The sequence below is a fragment of the Watersipora subatra genome, chromosome 1, assembly GCF_963576615.1.
Source record: "Watersipora subatra chromosome 1, tzWatSuba1.1, whole genome shotgun sequence".
Classification (NCBI taxonomy): Eukaryota; Metazoa; Bryozoa; class Gymnolaemata; order Cheilostomatida; family Watersiporidae; genus Watersipora; species Watersipora subatra.
This window is the reverse complement of record NC_088708.1, coordinates 157,617-180,158: the sequence shown is the minus strand read 5'-3', so window position 1 is coordinate 180,158 and position 22,542 is coordinate 157,617. Positions and strand designations below refer to the sequence as shown.

The window sequence follows — 22,542 nt, the reverse complement described above, 5'->3', positions numbered from 1 at the left end:
CTACAAAGTGTCAAGGTCATCTAGCATTGACTAAACCATGTGTATTGACCTGCTCAAATACCATATACAATGTACAGTGTTTTATTGAAACTAACTGGAGCAGAACAACTACTGGTGGGTCTGGTGCATGGTAAAAGTACCTGTTGGTAACATCAAGGCATTAGACTTAATTGGAGGATACGGGTACACCAACAATCAACGCGCTAAAGTAGCTCACAAAGCCATTTTTCATACTAAAATACATTCAGTGGGCCCCAAGAAACCAACTCTATGTTAGGAATTGAGTAAGTCATGATCTTCCAGAGAAACCCAGCAATAAGCACCGTGAGAAGTCTCACAGACTTTGAGATTCTCTACAGGTATGGTTATGCAATGAGGCACACATTTATCAGGGTTTGGATTTCAGTCATACGCCCTCACAATAGAAGAAGTAATACAGTATATAGTTTGCTATGATTTATTAACCCAAAGGTAAACCGATTTGGCTGAAGTTCGCTGACAGTGAACAAGCACACGTGTGTCAAGGTATCATTAAATTCTGTGGGCTGAGATTTCTATGAAAAGTTTAATGCTTGTAGATGACAGTTGAACGCTTATCTTATAAGAAATGTGTCCAGTACATGCTGAAAGCATTTTTACTAAATTCCTTTGCAGGTTATTGACAGAGTAATTATACAGTATCATACAGCCAAGTAGAGTAGAGGACAACTCCACGTCAACAAATATTCATAAGTTTAAACGGATGCTCATCACGTACCTCACTCAATGAGAAATATTTTTACGATTTTGTTTCATGTATTCCTCAAGTATACATAGAAAATCTGAACATTTTTTTAATGTTTGGGCTATATTGCTCTTGGCTTTGCTCATAAATTTTCCTGAAACCAACACAGAAAGAGCCAATCGCTTATCAGTTTAAGTGGCATGTAGAGAGTGAATAAAAATGAATGACTACTTGTATTTGTAGATCTCAACTAACGCTCATCGTGTAGTCCCTGTGAGCGAAATATTTTTTAATCACCCTTAATGAACCAATAAAACGATGAGTGAACGACTCCCTCGGAGGTACTTTTATGGAGCCATGTTGTTGACTTGCAAAGGAAAAATAACTTCGCAACAGGAACATAATAATAAAAGCAACCACTTGCTTTTCTAGAAATGAAATGATTATTTGTCCAAATTAAAGCAGCATTTGTAAAAATAATAGCCTAAAATGCTGGATCTGCCATCTGAACAGTAACAGTGACTACTTGTTGCGGCTGCCCATGATCACAAGCCTATAAGTGTGCCAGAGTATGTGCAAGTGCCTTCTGGGAGTAAAAGCAATCAAGTTGAATCGCTGCATCCTCATAATTTCCTGCTACTAACACAACCTGATGAGCTGGCATCAAAGAGACTAGTGCAATAGATTTGGCGACAAAATTTTCTACAATGAGTTAAAGTTTGCCAAGCGACAATTTAAATGCAACTCGGCTGCCAATGCGGAAAGTCTTGATAAAGTAGTAGAAATAAGCACAAGTCATAATGTAATTTTAAAAGAATTTATAACAGTAGTTAGTCTGTAATGTAATTGTCATTAATAGCAGCTAGACATGCTAAGGAATGCACTCAATAAAAGTTTTGAAAATCACAAAACATGGTATTGAAACTGTGTGTCACCTCTATGAAAACATGGTATTAAAACTGTCTGTTGCCTCTATGATAACATGGTATTGAAACTGTGTGTTGCCTCTATGAAAACATAGTATTGAAACTGTGTGTTGCCTCTATGAAAACATGGTATTGAGAGCGTGTGTTATAATCCTGCTCGGACTGCATAGAATTGCTTTAAATCTACCGTTTATCCTCGCATATAAGCCGAGTTTACAACTAACAAAAAGCTACTAAACTAAGGGGTTATTTTATAGGCGTACAACTCATAGCACACTCAAATGAAATGACATTATGCTCACTTAATTCCAACAACTAAAACATGGAAAATGCTAAAAATGCAAGGTGGCCTGTTATGTAGTTTGTTTTATACGACGCCGAGGGCTTGCACTTAAACAAAGCTGTGAAGGTTTATATCAAAGTTCCTAGCAATAAATGCAATAAAAGCTGGCACAGTTCACCTTTTTTGTCCAGCTATTGTTCTCACGATAAAAGCATGCACACACACATGTGAATCAGTGAGCATGCACACACACACATGTGAATCAACGAGCATGCACGCACACATGTGAATCAGCGATCATGCATGCATACATGTGAATCAGCGAGCATGCACACACACATGTGAATCAGCGAGCATGCATGCACACATGTGAATCGGCGAGCATGCACGCACACATGTGAATCAGCGAGCATGCACGCACACATGTGAATCAGCGAGCATGCATGCGCACATGTGAATCAGCGAGCATGCATGCACACATGTGAATCAGCGAGCATGCACGGACACATGTGAATCAGCGAGCATGCATGCACACATGTGAATCAGCGAGCATGCACGCACACATGTGATTCAGCGAGCATGCACGAACACATGTGAATCAGCGAGCATGCATGCACACATGTGAATCAGCGAGCATGCACGCACACATGTGAATCAGCGAGCATGCATGCGCACATGTGAATCAGCGAGCATGCACGCACACATGTGAATCAGCGAGCATGCACGCACACATGTGAATCAGCGAGCATACACGCGCACATGTGAATCAGCGAGCATGCACGCACACATGTGAATCAGCGAGCACGCATGCGCTCAGGTGAATCAGCGAGCATGCACACACACATGTGAATCAGCGAGCATGCACCCACACATGTGAAGCAGCGAACATGCATGCACACATGTGAAGCAACGCTTGGTTGATAATAGTACGATATGGTTGTGTGTATATGCTCATCACATATAATTTTACATGCATATTATATGCATTGATGGTACTGCTAGTACAGTTGAACTAAATTTACCGTTACTACTAAAAGTAAAACAACAATAATGGTTATCATTGTCATTAACTCTCTTCTGCAATCCTTTGCTATGATAGGTGGGTTATGGGGTGTTATGATCGGTAAGGTAGGCTTACATGTGAACTTTTGAAAATTCAACATTTTTGGGCTGTTTTTAGTGTCGGCTTATATGCGAGATCAGCTTATATGTGGGGATATGCGGTATTTATAATTCTATATATACAAATGTGAAAGTATGTCTGTCCCTTCAGCTATAGATCTTAAAATCTGGATATTAAAATTCTGTTTTCTGATGATTTTGCACTCTCTACGAATGCATCGACAAGGTTCATATGCGCACGCTCTACCCACTGAGCCACCATGACTTAGTGATCAGTTGTGCTATTATATACCACATAATCCACGCACGTGCTTATTATGTTAGCCTTAGGTTTTTCACCAAAGATTTTGAGATTTGGTCATCTCGGAGCTCGAATATAAATTAGAGTTGCCCCGATTTTGGTATCGGAATCGGTATCGGTGCCGATATGGGTGCCAAGTATCTGAATCGGTATCGGCCGATCTTTTCTTAAAAAATTTGAACCTTCCGATACTTTTTACAGATCAACCATTTAGCAGAAAACTGTATTTTAGCCTGCTATACTAATAAAAAAAATCATCAGCTGTAAGCTTCTTACTTTTACTTAATGAATTTCAGGCATGCCACACAATTTATTTCATGTCTATAGCCTGATCAACACAGCGAAGGAAACTTTTTAGCCATAACGTAAACAAAAAGTGTGGTATTTCCCAATTACAGCGATAGGATTTATTGCAGGCAATCACGAACAAGATAACAAACATGGGAGACAAGAACGCAGTGTAATATTTCTATTTACTAGCATTACGAAAGTAATTTAAACAGTCGACGCATAAAGTTATCTATCACTCTCTTGATCCTGACGATACAAAGATCGTTTGTATTAAACAAAAAACGGTAACCCCAGTGGCGTATCGGTATGTAGCCTGTCCTCCAACATATGTGGTGAGTGAATCCCCCTTCAGTACGCTTGGCTACATTGATAATGATGGAAGAAAGAGACGTCTTACTGAGATAATTGAATCACTAACGGTAATTAAAAGAAACATTAATTAGCTCTAAACTTGTACAGGCACAGCAGTTCATCCAACAATAAAAGAGGGACTTCGTTATCACAGATAGAACTGTACCACTAACAGTAATTACCTTTATTTACAAATTACAAGAAACATGGACTGTTTTGTCACTACATGCACGGTATGTCAGTATGTGAATATGTATATATATTTTTTCCATAAATGCAAATAAACAAATACAATAATATTCATGTTTTCTTTGCATTATGTTTGTATTTGCATAATAAAATGAACAAAATTATCTATGCAACACAAAAGATCTGAATCGGTATCTGAATCGGATTATTTTTCAATTAGGATCGGTATATCGGATCGGTATCTGAATCGGCTGGTGAATTTAGAATCGGGGCATCTCTAATATAAATTCAGCTCTCGACCAAAACGGCGCATGCGCATTGCAATTAACAAAGCTCCGGACACGCATGGAAACATTCGCTAACAAACGAAGAAGCATTTTACGATGCATAAATTCTTTACAAAAAGGAAGGAACCATCTGGGACGACGTCTCCTCTACCAAAGAAATTTGCTAGGGCGATAACCCCTCCGGTCGAGTTGCCCTAAATTGTTTTGGAGGAGGAGTCTCCTTTAAAGATGTGAAGTAAACGTGCCATTGCTGTTTATATTTTCTTTTTTCTACGATTTTGATATAACTGATCTGTTGCATTTTTAGCTGTTTCATTATCAATTTTTGCATTTTTAGTACTGTATCTTAACCTTTAATGTTTTTGATGTTTTAAGAGCCAAACGTACGAAATATTTACTTTTTGTTTTCTATTTCTATCATCATAAATGAAAATATTTTATTAAAATTAAACACGATCTATATCTACCTGTTTCTATCTATAGTATGCAGTATACAGTACAGTTTATGGTGTAGAATGTTGGAAAAATATTTTACCGAAGTTGTTTTCTTGCCTTGGAATGGATTATATAATTTACATAGTTTTATTTTAATGAGAAAAATTGTTTCGGATTTCGAACAACTCGGTTTTCGAACAACCTTCTTACACGTCGCTGAAAGTAATGAAATTTTAAATTTACAGTGGTTTGAAAACCTTTACAGTTGTTTTATTTATTTTTAATTTAGTTGTCCTGCACAAAACCTTTTCCTTATGATATGAAGTTTGAAAGTTACAGTTGTTTGAAAAAGTTAAAAAACCCTTAGTTTTTTTTATTTTCTCTTTTCATTTATTTCAATTACACAAAACACTTTTCCCATGATATGTAGTTTGAAAGTTAGAGTGGCAAATGTTGTTATATGTTAAATTAAAATAAATTATACTTAATTATGCTAAATTATAATTATATAAAAATAAAATAGACTTTTTTATTACCTTATTTATTAAATAATTTTTCATTGTTATCATAGCTAAACAGATTATATTTAGCCATTACTTGCTAATTATTTCGCACTTACATTTAAACACATTTACAGTTTTATTTTTCTTCATAATTTATTTCAACAAAACACTTCTCATGATATGAAATTTAAAAGTTGTAGTTGTTTGAAAACGCTTGAAAACCTTTACAGTTGTTTTCTTTTTTCTCTTAATTCATTTGAACTGCTTAAAAATATTTTCTCATGATATGAAGTTTAAAAGTTAGAATGGTAAATGTTGTATACGGTATGTTAGATAAAAATAAATTTTCTGTGAAAGACTTTTTTATTACTCGGGCAATGCCGGGTAGTACAGCTAGTCTATCAATAAGAACAACTTGATAATAAAGATGACACTAATTGTCTAGCAACTCATTTCCTTAAAATAATAAAAGAGATTTTGTGTTGTTACACTGCGTATTGATAAGGCTGCAGTCATTTGCTCCTAACGGTAACAAAAACTAACAGCAGTACACAGCTGGCTGGTCATATACATCCCAAATGGAGGAAAAAATTCTTTTTACAAACTATGCAGGGGCACCATCAAATGGCTGACTTCTACAGGTCCAACCAAATAGAAAGATTTTCTATGGCATACGCTACCCTTGTTTTTCAAACCCGTCAGGCGAGCGTTGCAGAGGTATTTTAATTGTAAATGTTAGGTTGTTTTTTATCGTAATAACATCGTGCTACTAGTTTTGTATTTTTTGCTACAAACAATTCGGTTTTTGTAATCACGATTACAAATACAAATGACAAAGCTGACTTGTCACATAAAGAGCAATGGCGCCTACCATTAAAAAGCAATGGTGCCTACCATTGAAGAGCAATGGTGCCTACCATTAAAGAGCAATGGCGCCTACCATTAAAGAGCAATGGCGCCTACCATTAAAGAGCAATGGCGCATACCGTTAAAGAGCAATGGTGCCTACCATTAAAGAGCAATGGCGCCTATCATTAAAGAGCAATGGTGCCTACCATTAAAGAGCAATGGCACCTACCATTAAAGCGCATTGGCGACTACCCTTAAAGAGCAATGGCGCCTACCATTAAAGAGCAATGACGCCTACCATTAAAGAGCAATGGCGCCTACCATTAAAGAGCATTGGCGACTACCATTTTTTTTGAATTTGGAATGGTTAACCAGCAACGCACATGCTCGAGTTAATGCTAGTTCACTCTAGAAAAGTTCTAGATAAACTTTTTTCTTACATATTAAGCGATTTATGTAAATTCCGTAGCTACAAAATAAAAAAGGGTCACTAGGAAATCTATTAGTCAAGAAATACATCTGACGATGGCGATTGAAAAATCTCCAAAGCCCTACTCCTTTCCAAATGATTCTTGTCTCCTTTTGATCAAACTTGACCAGAGTGGGTGTTTGGACAGGCACACTGCTGACTGACTCCCAATAAGCAAAATCTTATATAGACAGCTTCAGATAGTAGTGAATGACTGTCACTGTTATGTCATTTAATCACGAACAAGAACAAAACTTAAGGGACACTATGTTATAAGCATAAAATATATAAAAATACAGACGCACCTGTAATACCAGAGACTCTCATGGCCAGGATAATGATTAATAAGGCTGACAATATCTTGATATTCATACATCAGTTCCCTTGACCTGTATTCAACACGTTTGGTAGTGTAATTCAGCAAGCTATTTGACAATCATTGAATACCCTAGGACACTTATGTATTTGCCTCATCTAACTTTCGCGTTTTCGCGGAGTCATCCTCTCGCAAAAATTTCATGAGCGAAACTAAACTATCCTAACGAACGAGCGAAAATGTGGAATTAAATAGCTTTGTTCATTGATAGTCCAAGAAACAAATGGCAGCAAGCGATCAAATTGCATTATCGATCTCGGCCACACAATTCTACCTGCGGTTCACAATTACAAACTAGTCCCAATTTGAAACTTTTTTTTACCGGTGAACCGAACCTGAGGAATCTAACTATGTTTGTTCCACTGCATTTATTTTCACATCACTATAATTTCGCACTCATCAGAGCTGCGAAATTAAGTTGCAGTGAAATTTTACTCTGTATGCTACTCACGAAACTAAATACTAGCGAAATATAAGTGTCCTAGGGTAATAGCAGTGATAAATATAGCGGACCAATAGGATGCAATGAGACACGCTAGCGGACCAATAGGATGCTATGAGACACGCTAGCAGACCAATAGGATGCTATGAGACACGCTAGCAGACCAATAGGATGCTATAAAGCATGCTAGCAGACCAATAGGATGCTATGAAGCACGCTAGCAGACCAATAGGATGCTATGAAGCACGATAGCAGACCAATAGGATGCTATGAAGCACGCTAGCAGACCAATAGGATGCTATGAAGCACGCTTGCATGAGTTTATAGATGCTCTGGGGTTGTATCAATGACCGGAATGCATTTATTTGGTTATATTATTAGCCAAAAAATTTCATAGCAACGATTACACCACAGAGCATGGAAATCCTGCCAATTTTAAGACATCAGATAAAGACAGCACATGGAGATATTAGGTATGTTACACAACTCAGACATGAGTACATATAAACTGTCACACCGCGAGTTAGCCTGTAATTACTAACTAGTTTACTGTAGTAATCTAGACACATCATTTTAGACAGAAATGTTAAATTTAAACTAAATGTTAGACGTAACTTATGAGCATACTGAATTATGTATTATAACGTTTATGGAAGACTATTAGACCATCCTAAACTATTAATAGACGCAGGAAAAAAACTTGCAGCCACAGCCCGTAGAAAAGAGACAATGAACTACCCATTTCAATATTACGCATTAAAAGTTCTGCGGCGACCAGAAATGAAGTTATACCAGGTTAATAAGGAGTCACAGAGACTTGAGAGATGGCTGAGAGCAAGTACGGGAAGTTTGCTGAAGGCTAGTGGAGTGAAGTTATACCAGGTTAATAAGGAGTCACAGAGACTTGAGAGATGGCTGAGAGCAAGTACGGGAAGTTTGCTGAAGGCTAGTGGAGTGAAGTTATACCAGGTTAATAAGGAGTCACAGAGACTTGAGAGATGGCTGAGAGCAAGTACGGGAAGTTTGCTGAAGGCCAGTGGAGTGAAGGTATACCAAGTTAATAAGGAGTCACAGAGACTTGAGAGATGGCTGAGAGCAAGTACGGGAAGTTTGCTGAAGGCTAGTGGAGTGAAGGTAAACCAGGTTAATAAGGAGTCACAGAGACTTGAGAGATGGCTGAGAGCAAGTACGGGAAGTTTGCTGAAGGCCAGTGGAGTGAAGGTATACCAAGTTAATAAGGAGTCACAGAGACTTGAGAGATGGCTGAGAGCAAGTACGGGAAGTTTGCTGAAGGCCAGTGGAGTGAAGGTATACCAGGTTAATAAGGAGTCACAGAGACTTGAGAGATGGCTGAGAGCAAGTACGGGGAGTTTGCTGAAGGCTAGTGGAGTGAAGGGATACCAGGTTAATAAGGAGTCACAGAGACTTGAGAGATGGCTGAGAGCAAGTACGGGAAGTTTGCTGAAGGCTAGTGGAGTGAAGGGATACCAGGTTAATAAGGAGTCACAGAGACTTGAGAGATGGCTGAGAGCAAGTACGGGAAGTTTGCTGAAGGCTGGTGGAGTGAAGGTATACCAGGTTAATAAGGAGTCACAGAGACTTGAGAGATGGCTGAGAGCAAGTACGGGGAGTTTGCTGAAGGCTAGTGGAGTGAAGGGATACCAGGTTAATAAGGAGTCACAGAGACTTGAGAGATGGCTGAGACCAAGTACGGGAAGTTTGCTGAAGGCTAGTGGAGTGAAGGGATACCAGGTTAATAAGGAGTCACAGAGACTTGAGAGATGGCTGAGAGCAAGTACGGGAAGTTTGCTGAAGGCTAGTGGAGTGAAGTTATACCAGGTTAATAAGGAGTCACAGAGACTTGAGAGATGGCTGAGAGCAAGTACGGGAAGTTTGCTGAAGGCTAGTGGAGTGAAGTTATACCAGGTTAATAAGGAGTCACAGAGACTTGAGAGATGGCTGAGAGCAAGTACGGGGAGTTTGCTGAAGGCTAGTGGAGTGAAGGGATACCAGGTTAATAAGGAGTCACAGAGACTTGAGAGATGGCTGAGAGCAAGTACGGGAAGTTTGCTGAAGGCTAGTGGAGTGAAGGGATACCAGGTTAATAAGGAGTCACAGAGACTTGAGAGATGGCTGAGAGCAAGTACGGGAAGTTTGCTGAAGGCTAGTGGAGTGAAGTTATACCAGGTTAATAAGGAGTCACAGAGACTTGAGAGATGGCTGAGAGCAAGTACGGGAAGTTTGCTGAAGGCTGGTGGAGTGAAGGTAAAGGATTAGTGTGAGAATAGATACAGAACAAGAAGAGGGCTTATGATACGACTTTTCAAGGATGTGACTGTCTTAGAATATGACTGTCTAAGAATATGACTGCCTTAGAATATGACTGTCTTAGAATATGACTGCCTTAGAATATGACTGTTAGAATATGACTGTGTTAGAATATGACTGTATTAGAATATGACTGTGTTAGAATATGACAGTATCAGAATATGACTGTCTTAGAATATGACAGTATTAGAATATGACTGTCTTAGAATGTGACTGTCTTAGAATATGACTGTCTTAGAATATGACAGTATTAGAATAAAACTGTCTTAGAATATGACTGTCTTAGAATATGACAGTATTAGAATATGACTGTCTTAGAATGTGACTGTCTTAGAATATGACTGTCTTAGAATATGACAGTATTAGAATATGACTGTCTTAGAATATGACAGTATTAGAATATGACAGTATTAGAATATGACTGTCTTAGAATATGACAGCATTAGAATATGACTGTCTTAGAATATGACAGTATTAGAATATGACTGTCTTAGAATATGACTGTTAGAATACGACTGCCTTAGGATGTGACTGTCTTAGAATATGACTGTTAGAATACGACTGTCTTAGAATATGACTGTGTTAGAATATGACAGTATTAGAATATGACTGTGTTAGAATATGACTGTATTAGAATATGACTGTATTAGAATATGACTGTCTTAGAATATGACTGTTAGAATACGACTGTGTTAGAATATGACAGTATTAGAATATGACTGTGTTAGAATATGACAGTATCAGAATATGACTGTCTTAGAATATGACAGTATTAGAATATGACTGTCTTAGAATGTGACTGTCTTAGAATATGACTGTCTTAGAATATGACAGTATTAGAATATGACTGTCTTAGAATATGACAGTATTAGAATATGACAGTATTAGAATATGACTGTCTTAGAATATGACAGCATTAGAATATGACTGTCTTAGAATATGACAGTATTAGAATATGACTGTCTTAGAATATGACAGTATTAGAATATGACTGTCTTAGAATATGACAGTATTAGAATATGACTGTCTTAGAATATGACAGTATTAGAATATGACTGTCTTAGAATATGACAGTATTAGAATATGACTGTCTTAGAATATGACTGTTAGAATACGACTGTGTTAGAATATGACAGTATTAGAATATGACTGTGTTAGAATATGACAGTATTAGAATATGACTGTCTTAGAATATGACAGTATTAGAATATGACTGTCTTAGAATATGACAGTATTAGAATATGACTGTCTTAGAATATGACAGTATTAGAATATGACTGTCTTAGAATATGACAGTATTAGAATATGACTGTCTTAGAATATGACTGTGTTAGAATATGTCTGTCTTAGAATATGGCAGTATTAGAATATGACTGCCTTAGAATATGATTATCTTAAGATACAACTATTTTAGGATATGATTATCTTAGGATATGACTGCCTTGCGATATGTCTGCCTTAAGAAATGATTTTGCAAGTTCTTCCCACAAACGCAAGTAAGTACTACAATATATCTACAACAATTACCAAGTGTTCTGTTTCCTTTTTATGTTTGAGAAAGGAGAAACTGGATATTTGCACTACATGTGTTCATTTGTTTTATGTTTGGCACATTCATCGATCAAGAACATATTTAAATAATTTATGCAGTTTAGTTAAAAATTATGACAAAAAATATACTAGCCCAACTTGGTAACTCTTCAGTCTTGCTCCAATGCGCTGACCATTTAGGTTTTTTGAGACTTCTGCATCTGACGCTTGTTTGTATTTACAGCCTTTGAAAATTATTTATTTTCCAACTTACCCATCCGAAAGCTCGCTCAGCAGAAATTGGCAGTGATTGAATGCAGAGTATTGCGACACATTTCTTTCTCGCCAATTTCGAACACGCACCAGATCTTTTCGGTAGACCTGCAAGGGATGATATGAACATATTTTGCAGCAATGGCTAAAACGAGTTAATTAAAAATATAAGACAAGCATAAAGCAGCTAATATTTATAGAGACTTTAAAACCTTTTTAATTTGTTACATGCCTCCGAGCAGATTTTGAGAAAAATTACGACCATTAAATTGTGATGCTCTGTGACAAAACCAGGAGTGAGAGAGAGCGAGAGAGAACGAGAGTACTTAGCTTCAATAAAACAGTGAAAGTATCTACCAAAGTGAATGCAAAGCCTACAATAAGCAAGAACAAGGCGATGTTTTACAACAACTACAATGTAACGAGTGAAAGACTTTCTAAAGTTCTATGGTGGATTCAAGGCTGGATTGATCAGCTCAAGCTTTAGAAGTAACTTAATCTCTTAGTATACAAATCAATACAGTATTAAAAACAGTTCTTATCAAAGAACGTCACTTATATACAAATTGAAGTCATTTTTATATCATCCACCAATGAAAGTTCATATAATTTATACTACGAGTTTTGCTCAAGTTATATATACAATGGATTTGATTTTTTAACACGCCTGTCGCCTCCATGTTATTGCTATAATATAAATTATGGCTCGTCATAAAAAACAAAACACTTCTTCATTTGAAATATGTAGTGCTAAAGGTTGTCCTTGTAGCCTAACCAAAGAAAGCCAATCAGTTATAAAAACCATTACTTGCACACAAGATATGACAGCTCAGTGACATAATTTCTAGGCAAATAGATGTCTCGCATAAAAGGGTTGCAGACGTGTAAAAGTATACTGCGCTGAAAGGTTAGTTAATTCGGTTGGTTAGCAGTGACCAAATCTGCTGCTGGTTGTCCTCTATTCCCAGTGTATCTCTATGGCAGAACACTGTTGTTGTTATTATGTGGACAGATACCATCAGCGCACATACATGAAGAGAATCGTATTCCAACAACAACCAGAAAACAATTGAACATGTGAATGATCGACATACTAGAGCGTTGTGACATTCGAACGAAGCGGAGATTTGAAAGAAATAAGCTTTTAATTTAAAATAGACATCTGTATTTTAAGGTATCAGATACATGATTCTTAACAGTAACTATGATAGAAAGTTTGAAGTTTCTTTTTAGCCAATTGAAGTAATAAGTCAAATACTCTGAAAAAATTTAGACATATTTTTATTAAACACAAGATGCATAGAAAATCAAACGAACCTTTGGTTGGGAGATCAGAAGCAAACACCATTGTCTATGCGACCAGGAGTAATAATTGTTAGAATAGCGATCAGCAGTTATGGTGCAGAGGTCTAGTTCCTCTACTAACTTTTCTTCCGACATGAAACCTGTTTGTTGCAGCAACCATCGTCTACAAACAAGGCATCAGATAGGTTGTTGCAGCAACCATCGTCTACAAACAAGGCATCAGATAGGTTGTTGCAGCAACCATCGTCTGCAAACCAGGCATCAGATAGGTTGTTGCAGCAACCATCGTCTACGAACAAGGCATCAGATAGGTTGTTGCAGCAACCATCGTCTACAAACAAGGCATCAGATAGGTTGTTGCAGCAACCATCGTCTGCAAACCAGGCATCAGATAGGTTGTTGCAGCAACCATCGTCTACAAACAAGGCATCAGATAGGTTGTTGCAGCAACCATCGTCTGCAAACCAGGCATCAGATAGGTTGTTGCAGCAACCATCGTCTACAAACAAGGCATCAGATAGGTTGTTGCAGCAACCATCGTCTACAAACAAGGCATCAGATAGGTTGTTGCAGCAACCATCGTCTGCAAACAAGGCATCAGATAGGTTGTTGCAGCAACCATCGTCTACAAACAAGGCATCAGATAGGTTGTTGCAGCAACCATCGTCTGCAAACAAGGCATCAGATAGGTTGTTGCAGCAACCATCGTCTACAAACAAGGCATCAGATAGGTTGTTGCAGCAACCATCGTCTGCAAACAAGGCATCAGATAGGTTGCCTTTTAAATGTATAAAGATAAAAGTATTTAGGTGCCAATGCTTACAAATTAAATAAATTATAACGGTATAAATATATAGGACTGAACCAAGTAAACAAGCACAAAATGATATACATACAGCCAGTATAAATGAGCGAATCTGTAAAACCCACCACCATTCGTCTAGGTATGTAACAGAGTTGTGAGAGTTATCAAGTTGCTGACCAATAATAGGATACAACATTTACAATAACAATGCTAATGAAAGATAAACACTTTTAACGCTTTGAAGCCTAACCTTGTACACGCAAGCAAGTCCCTTATCCTAGACAGTATTAACAACTTTCACCTAACCTTGTATACACAAGCAAGTCCCTTATTCTAGACAGTATTAACAACTTTCACCTAACCTTGTATACACAAGCAAGTCCCTTATCCTAGACAGTATTAACAACTTTCACCTAACCTTGTATACACAAGCAAGTCCCTTATCCTAGACAGTATTAACAACTTTCACCTAACCTTGTACAGACAAGCGAGTCCCTTATCCTAGACAGTATTAACAACTTTCACCTAACCTTGTACAGACAAGCGAGTCTTTTATTCTAGACAGTATAAACAACTTTCACCTAACCTTGTATACACAAGCAAGTCCCTTATCCTAAACAGTATTAACAACTTTCACCTAACCTTGTACAGACAAGCGAGTCCCTTATCCTAGAAAGTATTAACAACTTTCACCTAACCTTGTACAGACAAGCGAGTTCCTTATCCTAGACAGTATTAACAACTTTCACCTAACCTTGTATACACAAGCAAGGCACAATTCATTTTGAACTGAATAGCATTTTGAAGCTCCAAGCTTGTAGAACTCACTATAAAAACAAATCAATTAGGGGAGAGCATGGTGCATTGGGACAAGCAAATTATAGCTAGATTTATTGAGTTGTTTGGTCGCAAAATGATAGTCATGACAGGAAACTGCAGCACTGAGTAGCCATTTTCTTTTCTAGATGCTAGAAGTATTAAAAATTTGTTGGGTGAAACAGTTGTTTTTATAGGTAAAACTAAATTCACACCATACAATAATATTTTGATTTTGGCATTAGTGTACAATACAAATAACATTTTACTCAAATACACTACAAAGTGTAAACTATTGATGTAGATGTCTTTGTTATCAGAAACGGGATTCAATAGGAAAAAATATTTTATTAAAACTCATTTTGGGGGCATTAAGATATGCTCAATAGGGTACATTAAGATATGCTCAATAGGGTACATTAGGATATGCTCAATAGGGTATAATAGGATATGCTCAATGGGGTACATTATGATATGCTCAATAGGGTACATTAAGATATGCTCCATAGGGCACATTAGGACATGCGCAATGGGGTACAATGGGACATGGTCAATGGGGTACAATGGGACATGGTCAATGGGGTACATGGGGACATATCCCGATGTACCCACCAATGTTATGACAACTATTTGTATTGTAGAGCTAGTCAAAACGTGGTTAGAAACAGGTGCTATTATTTGCTGGTAATACTAAACAATTGGCTGAGTGCATGACTTTTGCAGTGAGCTTATTCGTTCATATATATAATCCATCAATACAACTATTTGCAAAATTTGCTAGAAACTTGATTTTTTAAAGTTTTTTGCTAACCATCACATTAGTCAATCAACTTAAACAGTAATTAGTCATTATAATGTAAAAAACTGTAAACTATAAGCAAAATATAAATGGTTATTAGTACGCATTATAATAGCTTTTTGTTTATATAGTCCCAATCCATTCCAATGCATGTCCCCAATGTACCAGGGTCAGGGCACACTGGGACAAAAATTTGCGTTGCAAACATTAATTTTGCTAAAAATAATATGCCAAAGAATTATGAAAGTAGCTTCACATAGCTCATTTAATGTCAGAAAATGCTGATTTTGTCCCAATTCACCCCCCTCTCCCCTACAGTAATGCTGATTTTGTCCCAATTCACCCCGCTTTCCCCTAGAGTAATGCTGATTTTGTCCCAAACCCCGCTCTCCCCTACAGTAATGCTGATTTTACACTTCTTCAAAGATGTGATATATTAAAGGTAACTGAAGAAAGATTATAGTTGATGCACACAGAGGCTGATAGAGTGTGTATATTCTTCATAAATAGACAAACAGTTTTAGTGTAACGGGTTGGTTGCTGAGGGGAAAAAGCTTTCTAGTTTGGTCTAATTTTGATCTTTTCTTAATAGGAATTTTACATTGTGTGTCATTGAAAACTAATGTTTTGCTAACATCTGTTTTTCATTTATCGATCAAAAAGCGATATCTCAAGAAACAACAGTCCAATTGATTTGAACTTTAGAATTTTACTTGAGAATGTACACGGCACAAAGCGACCAAAACTTTGTAGCTCTACGTAAGCTGAAATTATGGAAAAACAAAGCGAAACTGAAAAAGCGATTTTACTAGGGTGTAGAATCAGATGAGGAAAACATGTTTCCAAATTATCTAGGGCCACTTTTCGAAGTATTAAACTTTCTATTTGGTTTGTATGAAGATTCCAACAAAGAGAATTCCAAGGACACTGTGTCTAAAGAAATCTGTTGCCATTCAAAATAATAAAAATATTACAATCTCAAAAAAGTAAACAAAAACCTTAAAACTGTTTCCAAATCCTCATCAAACTTGTGCCACAGTAAAGCTTAAAGAGCTTTAATTGTGACAATGAACAACTAACATCACTTTTTGTTGCAAAAAATTTATATCTACACGCGTTCATACGGGGATACGAGAGGTACATGGATAGGAGTATCAGGATAAACTGTATACTAAGCAAAGCTTGGTTAACAAGTATTATACATGTTGAAATGTGTGAGAGAAGTGTAAAGAAGCCACCTACCATTCACAGAGATAATTACTGTAATTAATTGGAACAATAATTTTAGCTAACTGGGTTCTGGTAGAAACATAGCAGCTTTAGGGAATGTAAGCTGCAACTCAAATAACTCTTTGGCATAACAAAACAATTTCGTACAACATCTCTTTAAGAAAAACATATGATTTGTTGAGACTTTTCTGATTATTAGCGATTCTATTTGATATATTTAACTTACTGATCATCTCAAGGCTAAAAAGAGATTATGTTTAATTTCTTTAAAGTCAATTGCTGACTGGCATAGTAACCCTTTGACAGATCTCTTACTTGAAATACTTTATATTTGCGAGCATTTGAGGAGCCTATAAAATAAATTTGAAACTGTGTAATCAGCTGTCAGTAACAAAGAATACATTAAACAACGGAGAAAATGGGAGTATGTCAGCAAACCAGAAATAATTTGCAACATTTTTACAAAATACTCTTGCGCAAAACCAAATGATGGAAGAAAGCCTTTTGGCAAATTGCAAAATATACTCAGCTAGGAGTGAACTCTTACTGTGACAAGACCGACATTGCTTGGTAACATTCACTAGATATTTGAGACTATTTTACTTTGTATGTGTGCTCATTGTTATAAATTCGCAAGTTTCAATGCAAGTTTCTTGATAAAGAATCAGGAATATGGGAAGCTAAGGAGCACCAAGTTTTACTTATGCTTACAAAGAGAGAACACAGTTTTACTCAGACTGATACGCATGCTTACAGAGAGAGAACACAGTTTTACTCAGACTGATACGTATGCTTACAGAGAGAGAACACAGTTTTACTCAGACTGATACGCATGCTTACAGAGAGTGAACACAGTTTTACTCAGACTGATACGCATGCTTACAGAGAGAGAACACAGTTTTACTCAGACTGATACGTATGCTTACAGAGAGAGAACACAGATTTACTCAGACTGATACGTATGCTTACAGAGAGAGAACACAGTTTTACTCAGACTGATACGTATGCTTACAGAGAGTGAACACATATTTACTGAGACTGATACGCATGCTTACAGAAAGAGAACACAGATTTACTCAGACTGATACGTATGCTTAAAGAGAGAGAACACAGTTTTACTCAGACTGATACGTATGCTTACAGAGAGAGAACACAGTTTTACTCAGACTGATACGTATGCTTACAGAGAGAGAACACAGATTTACTCAGACTGATACGTATGCTTACAGAGAGAGAACACAGTTTTACTCAGACTGATACGTATGCTTACAGAGAGTGAACACATATTTACTGAGACTGATACGCATGCTTACAGAAAGAGAACACAGATTTACTCAGACTGATACGTATGCTTAAAGAGAGAGAACACAGTTTTACTCAGACTGATACGTATGCTTACAGAGAGAGAACACAGTTTTACTCAGACTGATGCATATGCTTACAGAGAGAGAACACAGTTTTACTCAGACTGATACGCATGCTTACAGAGAGAGAACACAGATTTACTCAGACTGATACGCATGCTTACAGAGAGAGAACACAGATTTACTCAGACTGATGCGTATGCTTACAGAGAGAGAACACAGTTTTACGCAGACTGATACGCATGCTTACGGAGAGAGAACACAGTTTAACTCAGACTGATACGCATGCTTACAGAGAGAGAACACAGTTTTACTCAGTGCATGAATGGCTTAAGATAAACCGAGAAGAGTTGTGAGAAAAGTGACCACAGCTGTATTACCTGTGCTCAAATATTGCAAGGCATTTGGGGTGCGTGAGTAGCAATACAGCACTAACTATATTTTCTTCAGCGTGTCCTTGGTTATGCACGCACATCTGTTTCCTACAACAAGCAATAGTAAGCAACAACATAATTATTAGCAGTGCTTTATTACCATATCGTAACATTGAGAGGTTTGAGTAAGTTACAACTAGTCAGACAGGAAGCTCATTAAGGATGATCAAAGTTTATTACAATGGAACCTGTTGTTAGATAGGCTGTAGAGTGTAGATAATAGCATCTAAACTATTGGCATTATTAGGCGCCATTATCAATAGATGGAGTTTTGTAGACATGAAAGACTTCCTTCTGAACAAAGTCCCGCGTTAAAACTGTACTTTCAAAAGACGGATTTAAAAACAACCTCATTTCTCTGTTACTGGATGGTATAACATTTTATTTCTCCTGCCGAGTTGCAGAAAATGCTCTTCACTTATGACTCTGCCAGTGCAGAAAGCAATATGAAACAACTTTCTAGATGAGCATAACTATAGATTAGCAACAAACATAATAGAGATGCTGTCATTACCGTTCCAGCCAGGCTTAATCTGTTGAGTTTTAAAACTGACCCGGTTGTTTATACATAAATACTGAGTCAGTAGCAGGTAATTCTTTAATGCTTTTTGTTATGGAGTTAAGAAACGGAAGCAAAATTTGAACAGTTGTTTAGCCTACATTTCCTCGCTTGAGAGCTATTTTAGTAACTAATGACATAAATCAATTTACATTCTTTATACTAGAACTGGTTGTCAGCGAAGTAAATAAAAACATCTTTTATTCATAATATAAGTTTTCCCAACCAAACTACAAAATTACACCTAGCCAATAATTCTATTATCTTGTACCACATGGTGAATTGCAATCATATGCATGAAAGTATTGTGAAGGTTTTGTGCGGCCTTCACTTTTTCTCCACTAGTACAAAACTCGGTGCATGAGTTTATACATATATTTCTGCTTAGTTCATAAGTTGTACAAGAATGATCAAGTAACAGGCAATGAACAGGCCCAGAACAGCTCTGCTCTTCTACACAAACGTTCAAGCTTATATAGCTAGTAAGCTCCGCCTCCGTTCTACTTGGCTGGACCCGGCACGGTTCAGTCTTGACTCGGCAGGGCTCTGCCTTGGCTGAACTCTGACCTCATTATTCTGCCTGACTGACCACAGCCCGGCTCGGCTTAGCTCAGCTCTCAGTGGATCACATTCCACAACACTCTCCCCTCCATTGGTGACCACAGTCTCCAATCTAGACCTTGGGAGAGAGCTTATGGTAGCCACTCGGTAGACCTCCTCCTCTCCTGTCAAGGTTCTGTCCAGGTCCTCGTCATCTGCTTCGGAGACAGCTTCTCCGGTGCAGCTCGAGCTGGCCTCGGCAGTCGCCTCCTTCCACTCCTGATCTCCCTTGGGTGCTGCTATATCTACCGGCTCCGGTGCACCCAGTGCTTCCTCAGCTTCTTTCAAGCTAGTTGTGACCGAAGTCAATAAATCCTGTAGCGAGGTGTTACCTTCGCTGTCCATCTTTTCCAGCGCTCTGATGTCGTCCTGAGAAAACAAGTGCTTTAAAAGGAAAGCCTTGGTTGCATCCGTGAGAGCCGTTTTACAACTTTCCCGCGCGACCTCCGGACCGTTATCCGGCAATTCCATAGAATAACATACACCATCTCCAAACCGTTCTGGCTTCCTAGTTGTCCTCGGATTGTGCTGGACCGGAGTTGATTGGATTGCGGGGTTAATGGGATCTGGTGTTGTGGTCCCTTCGGTCTCTATCGGGTTTGCTTCAAGTTCTCCCGGAATTTTTTCCCGTGTGGCCGGATTGATTTCCTCGAAGCTCGGAGGGAGTCTTTGGCTTTCTTCTTCCTCCGGTCGGCTTTTCTCCCAGAATTATCTTTTGCCCTTGTTTTTCTGCAGCTTCTAGTAGCAACTTTTTCCAGCTAGGATGTGGCATTATAGGTACAGGGTCTATTCTGACCTTCTCCTGCCTCTTCTCCGGCCTGCTGGGTCGAGCTCTTTTCATGTTAGGACCCCTCCTTGGCTCCAAGGTGGCTGGGGCTTGCCCCAACCTTTCTGGGCAGGCATGATAAGGGTTCAGCTTTCCTTCGCTCTGAATGAAAGACTGGCCCTGTCATTCCATCAGATATGTGTGGTTCCCCCAGGCCTTCAGGACCTAGTATGGCCCCACGAACTTCGCCTGCAGCTTGGGAATTTCTCTGTCTTCAGCGTTTATTCGTGAGCCCTACCCAGTCGCCTGAGGCGTACAACGGTGGCTCCTCCCGGTCTTCCTGTCTCACCTCCATCTGACTTTGTCATAGCGCCTCATGCACCGTCTGCAGCCTCCGCTGTACCTTAAGGGCATGCTCGTGGGCAGGAAAGAACTCGGTCAGTGGTGGGTGGCTTTCCAGCTGGTCCGGCAACCTCAGCTCCCGTGCAAACATCAACATGTTAGCTGTCTCTCCAGTTGCGGAGCGTGGGGGGGGGGGGGTGCCTCGGTATGCCCTCATCAGCTGGGGAAGCAGCAGGTCACACTTGTCCTGTCCCCAGGTAAAAAGTAGTGCCCTCAAGGAGTCCCTGATTGTTCCGTTCAACGATTCCGTTGGCCTGTGAATGATAAGGAGTCGTATTGGTTTTCCCCATGTTCCAGAGTTGGCACAGTTCGGCCATCAGTTGGCTCTCAAACTGCGCCCTCTGGTCCGCGTGAATCTGCTCGGGTAACCCGAGGTAGCAGAAAACTCGCTCATTCAGTGCCTTTGCGACCACCGGGGCCATGGCGTCAGGTAGTGCCAGTGCGTCCTGCCATCGGGTGAAGTGGTCGGTGAGAACCAGCACCCTCTTGTACCCCCTAGGCGTGACCGGAAATGGCTCCACTAAGTCCACGGCAACTTTTTGCCAGGGTCGTCCGGCGTAGAGCCTTCTTTTCCCTCTGGCCGCCTTTGTCCCTCTATGCTTTGCGGCCTGGCACACCTCACAACTCTTGATGAGCCGTCTGACTGTGGCCGTCAGTCCGGGCCAGTACTAAGTCAGTTGGAGGCGGCTTATCGTTCTTCACACCTCAGAGTGAGCCAGGGTGTGCGTTTGCCACACTGTGGTCTCCCGCATGGCCGGGAGGCAGATGGCACACCATCTAGCGTGGCCCTGCGGGGCCACGCTTGCTTCTAGCACGCCGTCCTGTCGTATGCGCAGAGAGCCTCGCAAGTGATGCAGGATATCCAGCTCTCTGCTCCCGACTTCCAAGTGTTCCGCTGGTACCTCTTCCCCTGTGGCAATGGCACGATACATGATGGCCATGGGACCTTGTTCGGTGGCCTGTGTCCTTGCCAGCTCGCCCTTTGGTCCTGTTATCCATGGTGTGGCCGGTAACCCCTCGGAGGAACCTCCGGCGCCCAGATTCAATTCCGCCACTGTTGGGGCGGGAGTCCTGTGCGAGTTGCCGGCTGGCCCTCCGGGGTATGCGACGTTGCCCAGGGTTGATCCCGCCCTGTCAAGAGCAGGAGTCCCATCCAGGCAACTTGTCGGTACCCACGCGGCTAACGGCCCTTGTTCCCCTGCCAACTCCTTACGTGAGAGGCCCCCATCCCTCTGCTCAATGCTCGCGCATTGCCGGCAATCCTCGCATGTTTGCTTGCTCAACCCATCTGCGTTCCCGTGGCGAGTCCCTGACCGATGCTCCGGGACGTAATGGAACTCAGCCAGGATCTCTAGCCACCAGGCTACCTGGTTTGAGGGTTCCCTCCTCCTGCATAGCCACCGGAGTGACGCGTGGTCCGTCCATAGGAGGAACTCCTGGCCCTACAACTACGGCCAAAAGTGTTTCACTGCATTTACCATCGCAAGCCACTCCACATCCGCTAGCGTCTGTGTCCAGCAGGGACTGCCTCCGGGGATCCGGGTAGCCCAAGATCGGGGCGGTGCTGATACTATCCTTCAGTGCGTTGAAGGCGAGCTGTTCCCCTTACGTCCATCTCCAGGGCTCTCCTTTTGCAGTCAGTCGGTGCAAGGGATGCGCTATAGTGGCAAACTCCGGGATATATTGTCGGTAGGAGCCGACCATCCTGAGGAATCCTTGAAGTTCTTTCACTCCGCGTGGGCTCGACCATTCCGTGACTGCCTTTACCTTGCCGGGGTCTGTA

The 22,542-nt window shown here is 39.7% G+C and overlaps 1 protein-coding gene across 2 annotated transcripts in view; it reads right to left on the bottom strand.

Moving 5' to 3' along the window:
* LOC137409640 (protein prenyltransferase alpha subunit repeat-containing protein 1-like) overlaps positions 1 to 22,542 on the bottom strand; it is a 37,549-nt gene that overhangs the window by 732 nt on the left and 14,275 nt on the right. For both annotated transcript variants that reach the window (XM_068095579.1, XM_068095580.1), the window contains exons 4-7: positions 18,379 to 18,480; positions 12,997 to 13,147; positions 11,681 to 11,787; positions 7,036 to 7,119 (exon numbers count right to left, since the gene is read on the bottom strand). In XM_068095579.1, coding sequence (XP_067951680.1) covers positions 7,036 to 7,119; positions 11,681 to 11,787; positions 12,997 to 13,147; positions 18,379 to 18,480 — 444 coding nt within the window. The remainder of the gene's footprint in view (positions 1 to 7,035; positions 7,120 to 11,680; positions 11,788 to 12,996; positions 13,148 to 18,378; positions 18,481 to 22,542) is intronic.